Source organism: Salvia hispanica, chromosome 3, assembly GCF_023119035.1.
Source record: "Salvia hispanica cultivar TCC Black 2014 chromosome 3, UniMelb_Shisp_WGS_1.0, whole genome shotgun sequence".
NCBI lineage: Eukaryota > Viridiplantae > Streptophyta > Magnoliopsida > Lamiales > Lamiaceae > Salvia > Salvia hispanica.
This window is the reverse complement of record NC_062967.1, coordinates 2,859,536-2,880,302: the sequence shown is the minus strand read 5'-3', so window position 1 is coordinate 2,880,302 and position 20,767 is coordinate 2,859,536. Positions and strand designations below refer to the sequence as shown.

At 35.9% G+C, this 20,767-nt stretch overlaps 2 protein-coding genes and 1 pseudogene across 2 annotated transcripts; 1 reads left to right on the top strand and 2 right to left on the bottom strand.

Annotated features, from left to right (window-relative positions):
* Nucleotides 1-1,438: 1,438 nt before the first annotated feature.
* Nucleotides 1,439-3,218, bottom strand: LOC125212705 (ferruginol synthase-like). Its single transcript, XM_048112943.1, has 2 exons — nucleotides 2,331-3,218; nucleotides 1,439-2,242 (listed from the first exon to the last, which is right to left on the bottom strand). The coding sequence occupies exons 1-2, from the start codon at nucleotides 3,216-3,218 to the stop codon at nucleotides 1,640-1,642; spliced, it is 1,491 nt and encodes a 496-aa protein (XP_047968900.1). The 3' UTR covers nucleotides 1,439-1,639.
* Nucleotides 3,219-12,720: 9,502 nt separating this feature from the next.
* LOC125215063 lies at nucleotides 12,721-16,068 on the top strand (annotated as a pseudogene).
* Nucleotides 16,069-17,193: 1,125 nt separating this feature from the next.
* LOC125212708 (ferruginol synthase) lies at nucleotides 17,194-19,029 on the bottom strand. The gene is made up of 2 exons (XM_048112945.1): nucleotides 18,102-19,029; nucleotides 17,194-18,013 (listed from the first exon to the last, which is right to left on the bottom strand). Exons 1-2 carry the CDS (start codon nucleotides 18,978-18,980, stop codon nucleotides 17,408-17,410), a joined length of 1,485 nt encoding a protein of 494 aa, XP_047968902.1. The 5' UTR covers nucleotides 18,981-19,029; the 3' UTR covers nucleotides 17,194-17,407.
* Nucleotides 19,030-20,767: the final 1,738 nt, after the last annotated feature.

The following is a 20,767-nucleotide window of genomic DNA, read 5'->3' as shown; positions in this document are numbered from 1 at the left end:
GTCATCAATATTGTCCACCAATGAAGTATACAAAATGATAAAAAAAAAATATTACTACTAAAAACAAAAGGAAGTGCATCTGACACTCAAATGTACAAAATGATAAAAAAATATTACTACTCCCTAGGAAATTACTCTCTTTCCTCTGCTCCTTTTACCCCTCTCTATCTCTCACTCCTTTCATCTCTATATCCCTTCTTTTTCAGCTATTCAGTTTCACTTCCTCTGTATAAATGGTTGGACAGCTCCGGCAAGCCATGGCCTATGCTGATTTCGGTAGTGCCTTCATCTGTTCTTGGTTTTATGCTTTTTCTCTGCTGCATGTGTACTTCTCTTATCATTCTCTAATTTACTCTTCTTTTGATATTCAATGCTTGTTAATATCTGCAAAAACCCAGAAGATGTTGTGAGATATTAGATTTAATAGGACAAACAATGGTGTATATTAATAGAAGTTAATGTTATTGTGGTTTAAAGAGTTAACCTATGTAAAAAAAGAAAAATGTTAAATAATATTCACATACCTTAAATATCTGCAAAATATAAATGGTCAAGATAAGCAACAAAACATTAAAATAAAAAATATATAAAGATGAAGATGAAGAAAAATATGAAAGTAAACGTAGAGAGAGAGAGAGAAGAACCTGTAACTTATGTAAAAAAGGAAAAATGTTAGATAAAATTCACATACCTTAAATATCTGCAAAATATAAATGGTCAAGATAAGCAATAAAATATTGAAATAAAAAAAATATAAAGATGAAGAAAGATATGAAAGTAAATCGTAGAGAGAGAGAAGAACCTGTAATTTATGAATGTGTGTTGTTGCAACTGATATTTATAGAACAACTTTCTAAATAATCTTGGGTTTTAAATTTCAAATTTCAAATTTTTTTTGCTCTAGAATGAACAGATTTCCCCCCTTTTTTAGCTCCAAAAAACCCCTTCATTTTGGAGGGGGGAAAACCCACATTATTTTTGGGAGGGAAAACCCACGTTTTCTTTTGGAGGCAAAACCTACTTTTTATTTGGGTGGGAAAACCTTGTTATGCTATGTGTTTCGTATGCATACAAAATGTATTTGTATATATATAGATGATATGATGTTTAGTCAGCTTTACAATTAAAAATGATGCTATTATCTGATGGTTTTAATGCATAAAGGTGGTGGAGTCATTTTAACTATTGGTCAAAGCTTGGAAGTGTGAGTTGGCAGATGGCATTTGCAAAATTCCCCCCAAATCGCAAATTTGAAAAAAGGGGGATATTCCCTTTGATTTCCCCCCAAAATGAACTGAGCTTTTATTGATAGTATAGATTAATAGTAAATAAAAAAAGTATAAATAATAATACATAGAACCAATGAAAAATTGACATGTGTCATTTGGCCTTCACTTTTACTTAGGCTGGCTGACAAGCCTTGAAAATAGAGATTGGGTTCGGTAATTTTATTTTTCTTTTATTTATAATACTTCCTATTTTGTCTTATATGCTCCACTCCCATCTCAAAGTCACTGATGGGGTGGTCTAAAGAAATACTCCGTAATCACAGCAGCACATGGTACACCATTAAACAACCTTCCATTATTAGAATCACATAATTGTTTATTGAATTAAACACACGTATTTGTATTGAACATTAAATTTTAATCGGAATAGCTCTTAGTGGAGTTTCTCTGCGCAAGGCCATAGCAAGCACCTCTCCTTTATGGTCTGCGTGATCCTTGTCTTTCTCAAGTCTCCACTCAAAATTATGAACTAAAACCGCCGTCGTCATCTGCAGAATCCGGGTCGCCAACGGCATTCCGGGGCATATTCTCCGCCCCGCCCCAAACGGTATGAGCTCGAAATGCTGCCCTTTGAAGTCCACCTTCTTTTCAAGGAACCGTTCAGGCTCAAACCTTTCCGGATCCGTCCAAATGCTCGGATCTTTGCCCATTGCCCACACGTTGAAGAGTATCTGCGCCCCTTTCGGAATCACATAACCATTCACCTCTTGATCGGCTTCTGATCTCCGCGGGAGTAAGAGAGGCCCCGGCGGGTGAAAACGAAGTGTTTCCTTCACCACCGCCTGCAGATACGGGAGGTGTGCGATGTCTGCCTCCCGAATTTGCCCCTTCTCTCCCACTACGCTCTTTATCTCTTCTTTTAGCTTTTTCAGTTTATCTGGATTGAACAATAGCTCTGTCATGATCCACTCGATCGAGGTTGTGTTCGTTTCTGATCCTCCCACAAATAAATCCTGCAAAATTTTTGGATCACACATTTTATAATCGATCCTAGAGTAGCACTGATATCTAACAATATATTTATAACATGACTAAACTTACGAAAAGTAAATAAAGAATTTCTTCCGTGGTCAAGTTGTAGTCGGTTCCTTGGCTAATATCGACGAGCGTCTCGAGCAGATCCTGCTCCTTGGGACCGCCCGGGTTGTTCTTTCTCGACTCCAACCTCTCGTTAAGAAAACCTTCGAATTTCGCAAAGAGTTTGCCGAAGTATAACTCAGCCTTGCGCTTGATCCCCTGCGGATCAAAGGGTTTGAGGATGGGGAAGTAGTCGGCGAAGTTGGGGAGAGTGACGGCAATAGCGATGACCTCGATGATCTCCTTGAACTCCTTGGTGGTTTTGGACTCGAAGTCGGGGGAGCGGGTGGAGAAGAGAGTGGTGAGCATGAGGTTGAGGTTTGTCACGAGCAGGACGTCGTGGATGTCCACAACGTCCCCGCGCTCGCAGTGGCGCCCCACGTGCTCCACCAGCTGCTGCAGCTTCTCCTGGCGGAGGGCCTCGCTGCCCTCGAGGCTGCGCTCGGAGAAGACCTCCTCCTGGCATATCTTGCGCTTGTTGCGCCACTCCTTCCCGACCGGAGTAAAGGCCATGGAGAGCTTGCTCAGGTCGCGTGCGTGCATCACTTGGGCGATGGTGCGGCCGGAGAAGACCTGGCCGTGACGCTGGAGGAGCTCCTTCGCCATCTCGGGCGAGGAGACGATCACCGTGTAGAGGCTGCCCAAGCGGATGGACATGAGGGGGCCGTGGGTTTTGGCGAGGTGGCTCAGTGTTTCGTATGGTTTTTTTCCTAACTGGTGAAAATTTCCGATGATCGGGAGGGGTCTTGGTCCCGGAGGGAGCCGAGGCCCCCTCCGCGACCGGAGGAATAGAAAACCGGTTAAACCGATCAAGGATAGAGCAATGAGAAGAGAGGATACGAGGGGATCCATTTTCTTCTACTTCTAGCTTATGTAGTAATATGTGTATATATGCCTCCTTTTTATAGTTATTTTGTTTTAATCTTTTTTGAAAAGGTGAGTGATGTGCTTTTGAGCCTTATACTCCCTCCTTCCGTCCTATTGAAGTAAGTCATTTGAGGTTGACACGGACTTTAATGTGTAGTAATTGGTAAAGTAAGAGAGAAGAAAAAAAAGTATTTGAAATAGTGTAATGTATGGTGGAGCTCATAAATGATTAAAGAAAAAAGAATAAAAAGGTTTCCATAGATAGATATGGACTATTTCCATAGGACGGACGAAATAGGAATATGACTTATTTCTATGGGACGGGGGAGTAGTATTTACTATTTACAAATTATAATATATAACATGCTTGACTATTGCATTAGAAGCATAAATGGCAGGAGAGCTCGAAAAGCTATGGAAAGAGCGTTCAGGGTTCTACAAGCTCGCTTCAACATAATCAACACTAATTTTAAACTTCGTGCCGAAAAAAAAAAGACTCAATTAATAGGGAACTAAGAGAGTAATTATCGTATGCTTTACTTCCTTCTCCAATTCGACGCGGGAATATTTTATCCTTTTACATATTTACTAGTATCACGCTTGTGCTATGCACAGATTAATATATTTTTAAAATATTAATTTTCAATTTTAAATTAATTAAACAAAATTAAAATCAATATTAACAATAACAATATGAGTAACAATTTTAGTTATATGAGAATAAAAAAAAATCTATACAAATCAACATTGAAACAAATTATATAATATAATGTTTAAATATTAAATTATGGAATAGGAATATAAAAATGGATAATTACTCATCATTTTTAAAAAAAATTTATACACTATATTAACTTTAAAATTAAAATAAATCTCATCATTATAAACTAAAACCTTCAATTCTTCACAATTCGTCACTCTTCAACGGAATTCATAGGTAAAATAACTAGTTTGTCATTTTTAAAGCCGCGCGCCTCACCTAAAACTACAATAAAATAAAGAACAAAATCAATTTGCAATGCACAAAATCAACAATCAATGCGTATTAAAACGATAATCTGCATGGCAAAGCATAGATAGGACTCATAAAAGTATACAATCGAACAATTCACATCACATGCATCCGATGAAAAAACGAAAGATATTTTTATTTAGAATATTGTATTAACTACTCCAAGCAATAATAATGTGATATACATTATTATTACATCAGCACACCAGAGGAACAGAAATAAAAAACAATTAATAGGTAAGAAAGTTAATATAAGAGAAAGTTAATATAAGAGAAAACAAAACCTTAATAACTTTTATTCGGAGCCATTTCTTCATGTGGCCATTTCGTCATGTGGCCAAGGTGGAAAATAACCAACTCTTTCTTTTTTTTGTGAAGAGAGAGTGGTTAGTAATAATGGTGTATGGTGAAATTAGAGGTGGAAGGTTTGTATGCATCATCTCCCTATTTTGCCTCCACGTTCTATTTCCACTTACGTAACCATAATTATAATTATTGCAACCTTCATTTATATATCCACAAAATAAAAAGGTCAACCAATTTGAATTCGTTTTTCAAATCCACTCTTTACAATTCATGCTAATATTTAAAATTATAATATGTATTTTAAAAGAGCATTTCCTTAAATACTCCCAAAACTCTCCACATTTCCCTAAATACCCCTAAAACTACCCTTTTATATATTTTATAGATGTCTAGCCCCACTTTCTCTTCAAATCGACGTGGGAGATTTTTTCAAGAAATGATATGCTAACTATAACAAAGTAGGAAGAATTGATTGAAAGAACTAATTGCACCATTGACACACCGCACACGCATCATGAAATTATAAAAAAAAGGAAGTGAAATACTCAATGATAAATGTAGTAATACAAGTTGTCTGTAGTCTTACGTTATTTGGGAAATGTCTTCTTAGAGTATCCCCATCCGTGCTCTTATTTAAGAGCACGGAGATGGGCCCGGACCCACTTTTACTCCTTGTTCTTAGGCAAGAGCACAACACCCATATCCGTGCTCTTCCGCAAGGACAAGCTCAAGGGTCTCACTATTCTATTATTCAATTTAAATACTTCAATTACTAAAAATATTTGGGATATTGGCATCTAATATCACGAAACTTTCAAAAAGTTGGGTTTTTCCCACGAATGAAAAAATTCATGTTATTTTAATAGATTGAAGAACAATTTTTGAGGGTATGCTTCAAGAAAAACTATCTTCAAATATTGAAAAACTTGAAACTTTCGAAATTGTTGTCGAGAAATTACGAAAAAAAATCGGTATCATAGTATTATTTGTGCGAATTTTTTCATTCGTGGGAAAAAATAAACATGTGGTAAAGTTCGTGATATTATTTGCCAATTTTAAAGTTCGTGGGAAAAATCCAACTTTTTGCAAGTTTCGTGATATTAGATGCCAATATCCCAAAATATTTCTACAATATAAAAATACATTAAAATATCAAAATTACATAATTAAATCCTAAAAAATAAAAATTACATAATTAAAATCGTAAAAAATAAAAATACATAATTAAAATGTGAATTTTGGGAAAAAAATTGAAAAATAAATTAAAAGTGTGTAGAAAACGGATATAATTTATTAAGAAGTGGGAAAATATTTTTTTATTTAAAAATAATTTTTTAAATTAAATTCGAATTTTAAAAAAAATTAAAAAAAAATGAAATTGTCGTTGGCCAATCGCGTGCCGCCACGTCAGCCTGCTCAGCGGCACGGACGTGCTCTTATTTAAGAGCACCGCCCTGCCGCTGGCAAGGACGGACAAGTTGCATTGGCGGACGAGCTCGTCCTTGCCGCTGGCAAGGACGGGCGGACGGCTTTTTTGTTACCGGTGTGGATGCTCTTATAGTTATACTCACTCCATTTCATCATAGTTAAGTCATTTTACCATTTCAGGAAGTTTCTTCATAGTTGAGTCGTGCTTTTGCACTATTTTAAGGCTGTTATTTGGTCCGTTTTTTTATGTCAAAGTCACTCTACACGCCCATTATTTGCATATTTTGTCTATTTTGATATTTTGACGTGTTTTGTGAGAAATGTGCATAATTGAGCCGAAAAAGGGAGCCCAAACGCAAAGTCCGGAAATGTGGAGTCGAGACGGCGACCGGCGACCGCCGCGGATGTGTGCGGCGACCGCCCGCGCCCGGAGGGGCAGATCAATGCAGCAGTCCGCCTCGGAAAAATACGCTTGGAAGAGAAGTCTCGCCCGACGACCGCCGGAAGTCATGCGGCGGTCCGCCGCCGTGGAAACAGACTCTCTGGACTCCAATGCGGCGACCGCCGGCCAAGGTGCGGCCGCCGGAGAAAGACGGCTAATCTAAGATGCCCTAGAATTGCTACAAGATTTACCATATTTTGGAAATCTTTTCCTTCTACAACAAGGATTGGCTTTCCCTTGTAAATGAGACCTCAAGCTTCATAAAAAAGAGAGAGCTTCTACTTGCAAAATAATTCATAGAGATCAAGAGCTAAGAGTACTTCACTTGTGCAAGGAGTTGGAGAAGGATTTCAAGAACATCAAGAACGGCAAGGATTCAACCTACGGGTTTTATTTGCTTTAGTTTTATGTTCAAATTGTCTTCCATTCAATCTATATGTTTAGCTTATTTCATTATGTGTAACTAAACTCATAGGATTCTAGGGATGTGTTAGTAACGACTTTAGTTATACAATTCCAATTTTCTATTTAATATCCGTTTTGTTTTTACTTTGTTTCTTCCCTAAGTTAGTCGTGATGCTGCATGATTGAGTGACACAATTGTGTATGATTTAATATAACTTGCTTCATAACTGTGAGAGAGTTCTAGCGAGTTAAGTCCACTTAGTAGACGCTACGGTTAGCTTCCCTTAAAACGACACTTGTTAATTGAGAGTGAGGACTTTTCAAGGGTCTTAGGAGCTTTATGGAGTTACGTGTTAGGATTGACAACCCTAATCTTGTAATCAACGTTTGCATCGCATCAGCATAAGCTAGGTGACTCGTCCTATCAAATTAATAACTGTGCTAGGGTTTATAGTTTGGAATTTGTATAACCATAACTGTGAACGCACATCTCTGGAATTTCCTTATCTCTATTGATTGTCTCTGTGTTTTGCTTGCATTTAGTTGTTCACTGTTTTCAAATATTTTCTGTTTTCAAAAGTTTTCAAAAACCTTCTGTTCTTCCAAATAGTAATTGAGTCTTAGTAGAGGATAGACACTTTGTGTTTGCCTTTCCCGTGTTCGATATCCCGGTACTAACCTTTGGCTATACTATATATACTCTGTATACTTGCAGGTTTATTTAGTGCTAAAAAATAGTGCATCAATGACAACTTTTTTCCTCTTTCTTACTTTACTCTCTCTTACTTTATTCTCTCTACTTTATTCACTTTATACTTTATTTTCTCTACCTTTTCTTCTCTCTTACTTTTTTTATCTATTTATTTAACACACTCAATATTACTTTATAAAACTACGTGCCGAAAAGTTCCGCCTCAACTATAGTGACACGGAGGGAGTATATAATTAGCTTTTCATACATACAATGTATTATGTATGCGTATTTATACAAAACGATTTTGATTACTTGTTGAAAATTTTATGTCTTCAACTTAAGTAAATGGATAGTTATAGTGAATCCACAATTAAATTAATGATTGACGAAATGATCATTTTTTAAGTTATTTAGTAACTTAAAAATTTAAGACTTGTACTATTTTTTATACTATTGCCAAAAAAAATTTATTATTCATCAACTTGGCCATTATTTTATAAGTACATGGTAGTGACAGAGTAATTGAGTATAGATAATATTGCCGTCGACTACATAAATTACTACTATTATCGGACAGAGATGCAATTTAGTTTTTTCAAAGCCAAGTAGTGGTAATTTATGTTTTTTTAAAGAATATTTTAAGATCAGTGTGCATACGAATCTTGTATACTTAATTATGTACGTCAGCCGCCTGAAAAATCATAAATACTCCATATATGTATATAGTTATTGAGCCACTTGGCCATTAGTATTTTATAAGTACATATACAAAGCAGTAATTGAAATGAAAATATTAAAAAACTGTTCAAATATCATCGAAATGACAATATTAAACATGACTGTTCAAATATCATCGAAATGACAACGTATTGTTACTTAAATAATTATCTACAACAGAGTTTTCGGCACTGTCGAATAATATATTTTAATAAGACAAGTCCAACCTGATGGATTAAATAATATTGCCCGGAAAATATATCTAGTCATATAAAATATTTTGAATTCTACTCTTGTCCCTTGTTAATTAACATCAATTTTTTTTTCTTTATTCTCCCTTTATTTAATTCATTTAAAATAAATTTTTTTAAATTTCGTGCTGAAAAAAAATCTCTCTACTATAAATGGACGAAGAGAGTAATCATGTTTTTTATGTTATTCTTTTTACTTTATTTTCTCTCACTTTATTCAGAGTCCACTTAACACACTATTCTAAGGGAGTAATAGAGCTTTACTTCCTTCTCCAATTCGTCGTGGGAATATTTTCTCCTTTTACATACCACCCCCGTCCCCGAATAAGAGTTATTAAATTTCCATTTTGGTCCGTCCTCAATTAAGAGTAACACTTCATTTTTACCATAAATGATAAGTAGGTTGCACATTCCACTTACTCATTTCACTCACATTTAATTATAAAACCAATATAAAAAAATTGGTACCACGTTCCACTAACTTTTTCAACCAACTTTTTTTTTTTTACATTTCTTAAAACTCGTGCCCGGTCAAAGTGCTACTTCTAACGGGGACGGAGGGAGTATTTATTTCTAGCCCCACTTTCTCTTCAAATCGACGTGGGAGATTTTTTCAAAGAAATGATATGCTAACTATAACAAATTATGAAGAATTGATGGAAAGCACTCATTGCACCATTGACACACCGCACATGCATGAATTATAAAATAAGGAATACTCAACGATAACTGTAGTACTACAAGTTGTCTGTAGTCTTATAGTTAGTTATAAACTACTAGTGATAACAAACTACTACTCATAACAGCCGTACTATGCACAACACAAAACATTTTCAAATAGAAAAAATATATTAATAGCTAAATAGATTAAAATAAAGAATATAAGATTAAATAAAGAATATAAGATTAAAGAATATAAGAATATATTTACAGTTAAGAATATAAATTAATTAAAATATATATTCATAACATTATAAACAACAACAAAAATCATTGGTACTTCTCTCAGTCCACACTATAAATGATATAGGTCATAAATTTTTAAAAAATTCTTTATACACAACATTATATTATACATCACCTACAATACAAAAATAAATATTAATTTATAATTAAGATAATATTAAGAATTTAAGATCACTACAAATAACCATCAATAATTATAGGGCAACATAAACTTACAGTAATATCACATATATATAAAATGAAATTTGTAATATAATCAAGATATTATTAAAATAAAAATTTGACCAATTTATAAAAATATTTTTTTTATAATAAACATAAATAAATACCAATTGATTAATTAAATAAACAAAGGGGTTGGATAAACACTGATTAAGGTATGTGATAATACTGATTAATCATTAATCATCTTATATGTTTTGAATAAAATATGGAGTACAACTCACTTACTTGGTCAACATCCTTATTAAAAACTAAAATGACGTTCCCCAATACCCTCACCGTATCCAATACAAAAAAATATAAAAATAATAATAAAATAAAAATAAAATAAAATGGAAGGACTCCTCATCTTCAAGCCCGATTCTACCATAGACACTCGTCGACATACAATTACATCCACAAAATCGCCGACTTCTGGTCCAACCAACACGATCGCCCTCAAAATTCACAAATAGGCAACTAAAGTCACAGATCGGAGTTCAAAAAGCGGCAACTTCCTACTCCCTCCGTTCCCAATACATTTGGGTACGAAGATTAAAAAATTGTGTTAAATAAATTAAATTAAAGTAAAATAAAATATGAAAGAAAAAAAAGTCAGAGAGAGAGTAGAATAGATGATGAAATAAAGAATGTCACAAAAAGAAATACGACTCAACTTAGTTAGAACGGAGGGCAACATTTTCCTATCAACAAACAAAACCTCAAAATCCAATGCCCAGCACCAAATCTAGTGACCGATCACAAAGACGAAGAGGAAATTGAGAAAAATCGAACGATTCTCATTCCAAGGTAAACATCGACTTAAAAGTTCATCAATTACAATTACTAAATAGTTCAAAGTTTCTGAATTTTTAACTGCTTCAGTTGATACAATATCGATTTAAATTTTTATGTGTATTTATACAAAAACGATTTTGATTACTTATTCAAAATTTGGGAAATGTCTTCTTATAGTTATGGTACTAGGTATAGTTTGCTTTTATACATACAATGTATGCGTATTTATACAAAAACGATTTTGATTACTTATTTAAAATTTAATTCAATGTTAGCTAAATGTAAATGGATAGTTAATAGTGAATCCACAATGACGAAATGATCAATTTTTAAGTTATTTAGAAACTTAAAAATTAAAGATTTGTAGTAGTATTTTTTACACTATTGACCAAAAAAGATTCCTTCTGCATATAATTATTGAGCCACTTGGCCATTATTTTATAAGTACATCAGGTAGTTACAAAGCAGTAATTGATTATATATTCAACATGACAATTCAAATATCATCCCGGCAAGTTTAAGAACTGTTAATTATCGGCACTGTCGAATAAAATATTTTAACACCACAAAAAAAGAGTGTTTATCGAGCACCACTAGCGAGCACTTCAAACTGTGCTCGGAAAATGGCGAGCACTTCAAACTGTGCTCGGCAACATTCCAAGCACAATTGAAGGTGCTCGGCAATATCATGAACGGGGGAGTTAACTTGCGAGCAATACCGAGCGCGGTCAACGTGCTCGGTTTAGCAATTTAAGTCAGGGAAGCGTCGTGCTCGAATATGGCCGACCACCCAAAATATGCTCGCATAATAAATGTATTAGCGAGTGCTTGATACGTGCTCGGTAATTCCGACCACGCTTAATGTGCTCGGCATTCAAAAATAAAATACATTCATGCAACATTCCAGCAATAAGATACGCGTTTTTTTATAAATATAGCGAGCACCAAACTTATGCTTGGAATATTCCGACCACCTGACATGTGCTCGCCATTCCAAAAAATTCAATGTTATAATGCGTAAAGTTTTAAAAAACAAATACACAACACTTATGTTCAGAATATTGCGGTTTGTAGATATATATTTTTCAAACATAGCGAGCACATATAAAGTGCTTGGAAAATCCCGACCACCGAATATGTGCTCGGCAAGATATTCATTTTATTTTTATTGATTGTAACAAGCACTTTATATGTGCTTGGATTATCCCGACCACCCGACCTGTGCTCGGCATTCTAAAAAAATAGTCCACCATAAAATTCATATGCAATATAGTGTGCCGACGTGTTTGATTTATTTTATAGATTACCGAGCACTTTATATGTGCTAGGAATAAGCCGAGCACTTTACTTGTGCTAGGAATATTTGAAAATTTTATTATTGTTAAATAATTACTCCCTCTGTCCCATTAATAATGAAACGTTTTCTTTTTTAGTCTGTCCCATTAAAAATGAAACGTTTCCTAAAATGGAAACATTTTTATCTCTACTTTTTCATCTCTTTTACTTTATTCTCTCTTCATTAACTCACAAAACAACACTACATAAAAACTCGTGCCGATTCTCAAATGTTGCATATTTAATGGGACGGAGGGAGTATTATTTATACTATATTTTATATAATTGCCAAGCACTTGTAAGGTACTCGGCAATTGCCAAGCACGTCGAAGGTGCTCGGCATTGTATAAAAATATTTATATCACTTTTATATAATTCCGAGCACATTAAAGGTACTCGGCAATTACCAAGCACTTGGATGGTGCTCGGCTTGTTTAAAATAATTGATATTTTATGTTCAAAATAGATTTTAATATTTATGGTGAATGATCCATAAATTTTCACACATGCAAACTTTTCTAGATATTTTTGTATACATGTAAAGAATATTGGCATGTTTGAAAATTTTATTATTGTTAAATAATTATTATTTATACTATATTTTATATAATTGCAGCACCAGTAAGGTACTCGGCAATTTCCAAGCACGTCGAAGGTGCTCTGGCATTGTATAAAAATATTTATATCACTTTTTTATAATTCCGAGCACATTTAAGGTACTCGGCAATTGCCAAGCACTTGGATGGTGCTCAGCTTGTTTAAAATAATTTATATTTTATGTTCAAAATAGATTTTAATATTTATGGTGAATGATCCATAAATTTTCACACATGCAAATTTTTCTAGATATTTCTGTATACATGTAAAAAATATTGGCATGTTTGAAAATTTTGTTATTGTTAAATAATTATTATTATACTATATTTTATATAATTGTTGAATACATCATAACATTGTTGAAGACGACAGGAGACGGGCGCATAAGCGTGTCGCCCTATGATACAGCATGGGTGGCGATGATCAAGGACGTGGGGGGATGTGAGGCCCCTGAGTTTTCCTCCAGCCTGGAGTGGATCATGCAGAACCAACTCCAGGATGGATCTTGGGGGCGATCAAAAGCTTTTTTGTGTCTATGATCGCCTCGTTAACACCATTGCATGTGTTGTAGCCTTGAGATCGTGGAATGTTCACGATGACAAGATCAAAAGAGGTAGGGAGCCCATTTAATTTATCATTAAATATACTTTATTATACTAGCTATTTTTTAATTTCTTAATGATGAACTGTGTTTCGACTTCGCGTTACTTGATTATAGAAGTGACGTACATCAAAGAAAATGTTGATAAGCTCATGGAGGGTAATAAGGAGCACATGACGTGTGGTTTTGAAGTCGTGTTTCCGGCGCTGCTTCAAAAGGCCAAGGGCATGGGTATCGAAGATCTTCCCTACGACGCGCCCGCGGTGCACGAGGTTTATCACACCAGAGAACAAACGTTGAAAAGGTTTAAGTGTTAACCTAATCATAATTAAAATCATTATTAGAAATTAGCATATATTAATTTAAATTAAGATGTCACAATTAAAAGATTATTTAATCCTACTTCTCCCTCCTCCACCGCCTTTGCTTTCATGCAAACCAAAGATCAAAAATGCTACAAATTCATCAAAAACACTGTAGACACTTTCAATGGAGGAGGTCATTAAATACATTTTAATTAATTAATCTAATTATAGTTCTAATTATTTGATAAATTATACTCCGCAGCGCCACACACTTATCCCGTCGATGTGTTCGGAAGGCTCTGGGCGATCGACCGGCTACAGCGCTTCGGGATTTCTCACTTTTTCGAGTAGGAGATTGCTGAATGCTTAAGCCACATCCACAAGTATAAATACATTAACTTAATTTAAATTAATTAGTAACATTTTTTTAAAACTTGAACAGAAATTAAATTAATAACCTATTTGAATTGCAGGTTTTGGACAGATAAGGGGGTTTTCAGTGGGAGAGAATCTGAACTTTGTGATGTTGACGATACATCCATGGGAGTGAGGCTTCTCAGAATGCATGGATATGAAGTTGATCCAAGTATGTACTATATTTAATTATCAACTAATTATCAATCTTCTTATTTTCATTCAAGTAGATTTAATTATATATTTTTTTGTCCACACAGATGTTCTGAGGAATTTCAAGCAAAAAGATGGCAAATTCTTATGCTACGGCGGGCAGATGATCGAGTCACCTTCTCCGATATACAATCTCTACATACAGTGGCGGAGCCAGGATTCTAATCTTGGGGGGCCCAAATTACTGCTAAAATTTGTTGAGTGTTTTCTGTGTTAACGACGTGGAAATAGCTCCTGCATAAGTGGTAGTATGTACGAGAAATGGATAATGAGATAAAGAATTAGAGCATGAGTAATAAAATTTAGAAATATAGTAAGTTAGTAACAACATCATAAAAAAAAAATTAAAGAACATATTTTTATTATAAAGAGTACTATTAAAATTGATTTTACTAATAGTATATCTATGTATTTATGGAATTAATGAATAATTTTCTTCTATTCTAGATTTTTAAATTAAAAATGATATGATTAAATGATTTCTAAATAATATTATGTGATATTTATATATTCATGGAATTAAAGAGATAGGAGTAATTTATATTGTTAAATAATGAAAAAGCTACAAATGGGATTCAAACCCAAACTAGTTGAAATGGTGCACCTCAACACCCGAAACTCAATCCAACTCAGCTACAAATTCATCTGTTAATTGTTTTATACATATATTATATATAGGTATAAGTCGAATGGGTGAGGGGCCCAAGGGCCCCCTGGCCCCGCCGCGGCTCCGCCACTGTCTACAGAGCTTCTCAACTCCGGTTCCCCGAAGAGGAGATCTTGGACGATGCAGCCAAATTTGCCTATAATTTCTTGAAAAAAATATTAGCTGATAATCAGATTTTGGATAAATGGATTATATCTATGCATTTGCCTGATGAGGTAGGTATCCATCACTCTTTCACTATCATTTATATTTTCTACAATTTTTTATCAAAGGTAATTAGTACTATAGGAGAGAGAGGATATAGTTACAGAATTTAAGATCCAAGAACAAAAATTTACAAATTCTCAAATGATAATAATTTTAAAAATTGATATAAAAATTAAAATACTTAAATTGATATACATAGGCCTAGACCGTCACTAGGCCATGTGCATTGACTCTTCTTGAGCATTTACAACATTTAAGAGCATCACACTCTGTTGTCCAATCAAAGCACACCATGTGGTATTTTTTATGTATTCCAAAAATATTTTTTTTCCTTCAATTATGCAAGTGCTATAGTGCTAAAAAGAACGTGAATAGTGTAACTTTCTACATTACTCATACGTTGGATTCATAATAAATTTAATTCAACAACAGATAAAGTTTGGTCTAGAGATGCCATGGCTTGCCACCCTACCTCGTGTTGAGGCCAAGTACTACATCCAGTGCTACGCCGGCTCCGGCGATGCATGGATCGGAAAGACACTATACAGGATGCTGGAGATCAGCAACGACACGTATAACGACCTAGCCAAGACTGATTTCAGGAGATCGATGCCAAGCGCAGCATCAATTCGAATGGATCTACATGCAAGAGTATGCCCTAATTCACAAATAATTTTTTTGTTAACTAATCACTAACTCAGATATCATTAACATTGGATTGAGCAAGATGTACGAGAGCTGCAGAATCGAAGAATTTGGGATAAGCAAAAAGGAAGTTCTCCTTTATTACTTCATGGCAGCCTCAAGCGTCTTCGAGCTCGAGAGGACCAACGAGACAATGGCGTGGGCCAAATCCCAAGTCATTTCTAAGATGATCACTTCTTTCTTCAACAACGAAAGTAGATCGTTTGAGGAGAAACAAAGCCTTTTGAATGTGCTCGGAAATATCAATGGCGTTGAGAGAGAAGATGGGGCCGCGAGCATGGTTGTGGCGACCCTCACTCAGTTCCTCGGGGGTTTCAACCGACACACCAAACGCCAGTTGAAAAGCGCCGTGAGTAATTACTACTAAGGTGGCGTTCAGTTACCATGACTAATAATCATGAGACTATCCATCTAGAATTAAGTTGTAGGGTTCAATCTTATGAACCAAACATGATACATATTTAATCATGAGATTTAGTCTTGGCAACCGAACACCCCCTAATAGTACTATTTTATAGTCCATTAGTCCTAAGTTAGTTTCTTCCAATTACAGTGGAGCGTGTGGCTGTAGGAGATGGGAGGAGATGGGCATAAGGCAGCCATAAAAAATAAGGAACTTGAACAAGACATGCAGATGTTGGTGAAGTTGGTGCTTGAGAAGTCTGGAGGCATCAACAGAAATATCAAGAAAACGTTTATGGCAGTTGCCAAGACTTATTATTACAGAGCATATCATGTTGCCGACACCATTGACACCCACATATTTAAAGTGCTTTTTGAACCAGTCGAGTGAATAATTTGTTTCCATTTGTTAAGTATAGTTGTCACATAATCGTTTATTATTTTGTATAAATAAGTGCAATCAAAATAAACATTTTTTTTTTTTTTTACCAATGAGTATTTGTTTACGTTTACACAAGAATCAATACAAAAATTTATCTCAATACAAAATCCAGACTATGAGATTTATCAATCTGAGGGTGAATAATTATTCAAAAACCAGAGGGTTATTATTAAGCAGTTTTAGGTTATATTATAAATTTTGGATTTGATGTTATGTTAAGATCATTTTAGGTCATCCTTACTATAATAACCTAAAAATAAACTAACAATAACTTAAATATGACCTCTGTATGATTGGTACTGTATTTTTATATTAAGATTGATTTTTGCATAAATCAAACGCAAGTATTTTGATTGGATTATGAGAAATAGACTTTGTTGAGGTATTTATGCATGAGTTGTCATTGAAAATGTGAAATAAATATAAACCCATGAAATGTTTCATGCTTAACAGGCCCACTAAAAAGCCCACTATATGAATCAAACGTGGCCCATAAAGTTCAATCAGGCTTACAAGGCCATTCTTAAAGCCCATTATAAGAATTAAACGCAGCACACAAAGATGAGTTATCATGTGGCGCGCAACTTTGGGACCACAATTTTATCATTTTATATGGTATTTTTCTAAGTGTATATAATTATGTAAAAATATGGTCTTATTAGTATGTGATATAATTTCGACGTATTTTGTCCAATGTTTAATTATCTATTGGAAATGATACGCTACCTATCCTGTGTGAGTTTTGTTGAATTTCTTTGATTTAACTGTGATACCAAGATACATTAATCGGACGTAATATAGTCCAAATGAAGAATAAAGATTAGAGTACAATAAATAGAATTGAAATAGCGATAATCGAAACTGTAAACCATAAAGATGTAAGCCCATGATTATATCATTGCTTACAATCAAACAATTTTACACATGTTATTCGCTCAAGACTGAAATTCATGACACGTAACATCGCTAATTAATTAAAATACAAGAGTAAACATAAAATAAAATAGAGTTTATCGGCTGTGAACATACAATACCAACACAATTTATTCAATCTCCCGCGATTATATCATTGCTTAAATGGGATGACCCTGAGTGGAACTGCCCTCCGCACCGCAAACCCAAATAACACACCCTGCCGCTCGGCATCACTCGCGTCCGGCCGCTCCAGTTTCCACTCGAAGTTGTGAACCAGCGTGGCCGTCACCGTGTGCAGGATCCGGTTAGCCAACGGCATACCTGGACACACCCTTCTCCCCGACCCGAACGGAATCAGCTCGTAATCCTGCCCTTTGAAGTCAATTTTTTGATCCAAGAACCGCTCCGGCTCAAATGTGTTAGGGTTCTTCCAGATGGACTCGTCTCGGCCCATGGCCCACGCGTTGATCAGCACCTGAGTCCCCTTCGGGATGAGGTACCCGTTCACCACTTGGTTGCTCTCTGCCTTCCGGGGAAGAAGCAGAGGCCCTGGTGGGTGGAGGCGCATCGACTCCTTCACCACTGCTTGCAGATATGGGAGATTCGGCATCTGCCTTTCGTCCACCACCTTTTGGTCGCCCATCACGCTCTTGAGCTCCGCCTTCACCTTCGCCATCTTGTCCGGGTGAGACATTAGCTCCTCCATTATCCACTCTAGCTCGGTCGTGCTTGTTTCTGATCCTCCAACGAACAAGTCCTGGTCAAAAAAAAAAAACAGAAAACAGAACAGTTAGAAAAATAGTCTCATTTTGCCATTTTTGTGAGACTATCATTAAAACTCGTACCAGCATGAGATGGGTGAGGTGGTCAGTCTTTAGCTTGTAATCGTTGGCCGCAAGAATATCCACGATCGTCTCCAGAAAGTCATCCTTCTTTGGGGCATTCGGGTTGTTCTTCCTGAATTGGATTCTCTCATTGAGATAGCCCTCGATCAAAGCGAGCATTCTACCAAAGTAGACATCCGCCCTGCGCTTGACCCCCTGCGGGTCAAAGGGGCGGAGGATGGGGAAGAAGTCAGCGAAATTAGGCACACCAACGATGGTCGCGACGCCCTCGATGATCTCCTTGAACTCCATGGTGACCTTGGAGTCAAACTCAGTCGCCTGCAACGAGAAGAGAGTTGCAGACATGAGGTTGAGCGTGGTGATAAAAGAGGCCTCGCGAATATCAACGGCGCGGCCTTCATCAGAGCATTTCTGAGCGTAGTCGAGCAGCTGCTGCAGCTTCAGCTTGCGGAGGTCCTGGCTGTCTTCCATGCTCTGGTGAGAGAACATCTGCTCCTTGCAGATTTTCCGCATGTCGCGCCACTCGCCCCCCACGGGGAGGAACCCCATGGAGATCTTGTCGTGGCCGCACGCCTCCACGGCCTGGGCGATGGTGCGGCCGGAGAACACCTGGCCGTGCTTGTGCATGATCTCCTTGGCCATCTCCGGGGAGGAGACGATCACGGTGTACAGGCTGCCGAGGTTGACCGACATCAGAGGGCCGTATTTCTTTGATAGTTTTGCAAATGTTTCGTGAGGCTGAGTGCCGAGCTGGAGCATGTTTCCGACGATCGGGTAGGGGAAGGGGCCCGGCGGGAGGTTTTTGCGGCGCCGGGAGGAGATGAACCATGTGGCGACGGTGATGAGGAATAGCGCAGCGAGGAAAGGGAGGGACTCCATTTTTTCTTCTTTGAACTGCGCTGTGGTGGCTGAGATTGGGATGTCTGAAGTTAAGCGGGAACGTGCCCTGTTTTTATAGCTGTGATGGGCCCCACTTATGGCCTAAAATCTTGACTGCAATATTATTTTAGTTTGATTTGATTTGTAGAATATAAATTTGGTATTATTAAGGATCATGTACCCTTGACTAACTCTAAGGTTAGAGCTATTGTAATTGCTGCCACAGAGTGGGCTGACAGTTGGGAAATAAATTTGTAGATCAAATTTTTTACTGACAGAGCTTATTGGTAGCTAGCTAATTCTGTTTTTAATTTAGAGATATTTATTTATGATTCACCTAGAGATTCCAATAGTGGATTTCATTGAATAATTAGTATCTTTGCTGATTTTTAGATGCATTGAATGTTAAGACAAGGGTCCAAGTATTTAAGGCATATCTATAGCTAAAGTTCAATCCCTTAATCTTTATAGGGACAAAGAATATATTGCACAAAAATACATATACATATCTTATGTTGGTAATTACTAGTACTCCCTCCGTCCCAGATAATTCGATCCAGTATTCCATTTCGAGTCGTCCCATATAATTTGTCCCATTTCACTTTTACCATTTTTGGTGGTGGACCTCATATTCCACTAACTCATTCCTACTTACATTTTATTATAAAACTAATATTTTAAAAATAGGACTCACATCCCATCAATTTGTTCAACTCACTTTCCATTAGATTTCTTAAAATCCGTGGCGGGTCAAAGTGTCCCAAATTATCTAGGAAGGACGGAGGGAGTATTAATTTTCTTGATTGTTCCCATTCGTTCAGCCTAGCTGCAAGAGTGATAAATTGGAATTCGTCGTACAAAGACCGTTGTTTAATTTCTCCTGGATATATTCCCACAAAATAAATACTACTCCGTATTTAATTGTTATTTGGTCCATCATGGAGTATTGCATAATTAACATTAAACGCAAATAACATCACGCGATTGTTTTCGATTAAGCTAATACCTCCTTACAAAAGAATGTATTAGTAATTTATTTTGTACACAACTTATTTTTCTTGATTTGATCCCATTTTCGGACCCAACAAGAAATATCAAAGAACAGTTTGGGCTTCATTATGCAAGAGTTGTTTTTTATTTCACATAACATATATCGATAATAATTGAACAATATAGGAGTATAAAATATGCCGTCACTTACGACTTTCGCAGCCATATCTGACAAAAATAGAATGCGATATTGAACTAAACATATTTAATTTTATATGACTGGACCACTTAGTCCTTTCAAAGTAATTGGTGGAATTAGAATCTAAAGCGAAAAAAAAAGAGAAAAACGAATAAGACAAAAATGTCATGTCTGTTGAGCTTATTAACTGCTCTACTTAGTCAATGGACAATAGATATTACTCTCTCTATCGACTAAACATCGTCCATATTTAACTCAGCACAATTTTAAGAAATATAAATAAATATAAATATTAACTGCTCTACTTAGTCATTGGGGTTGGAAATGAATTATATACACCTTCTAATTTTTCTCCTTAGTTCGATGTGGAATGGATTTGTAACCCAACATCTTAATCGGGGACAGAAGGAGTATATAGTACAGGCACTCCCAATTAATATGATATAGCCTACGATTGATAGATTATACATTAAAAAATAGTCGAAATTTCTACAGTGGACTTGTTCAGTCAAATTTATATGTTAATTAACGATATAGTTTTAATTAAATGTAATATTTTTGTGGACGGTAATTAAAACGCTACATATTTTAGACGGAC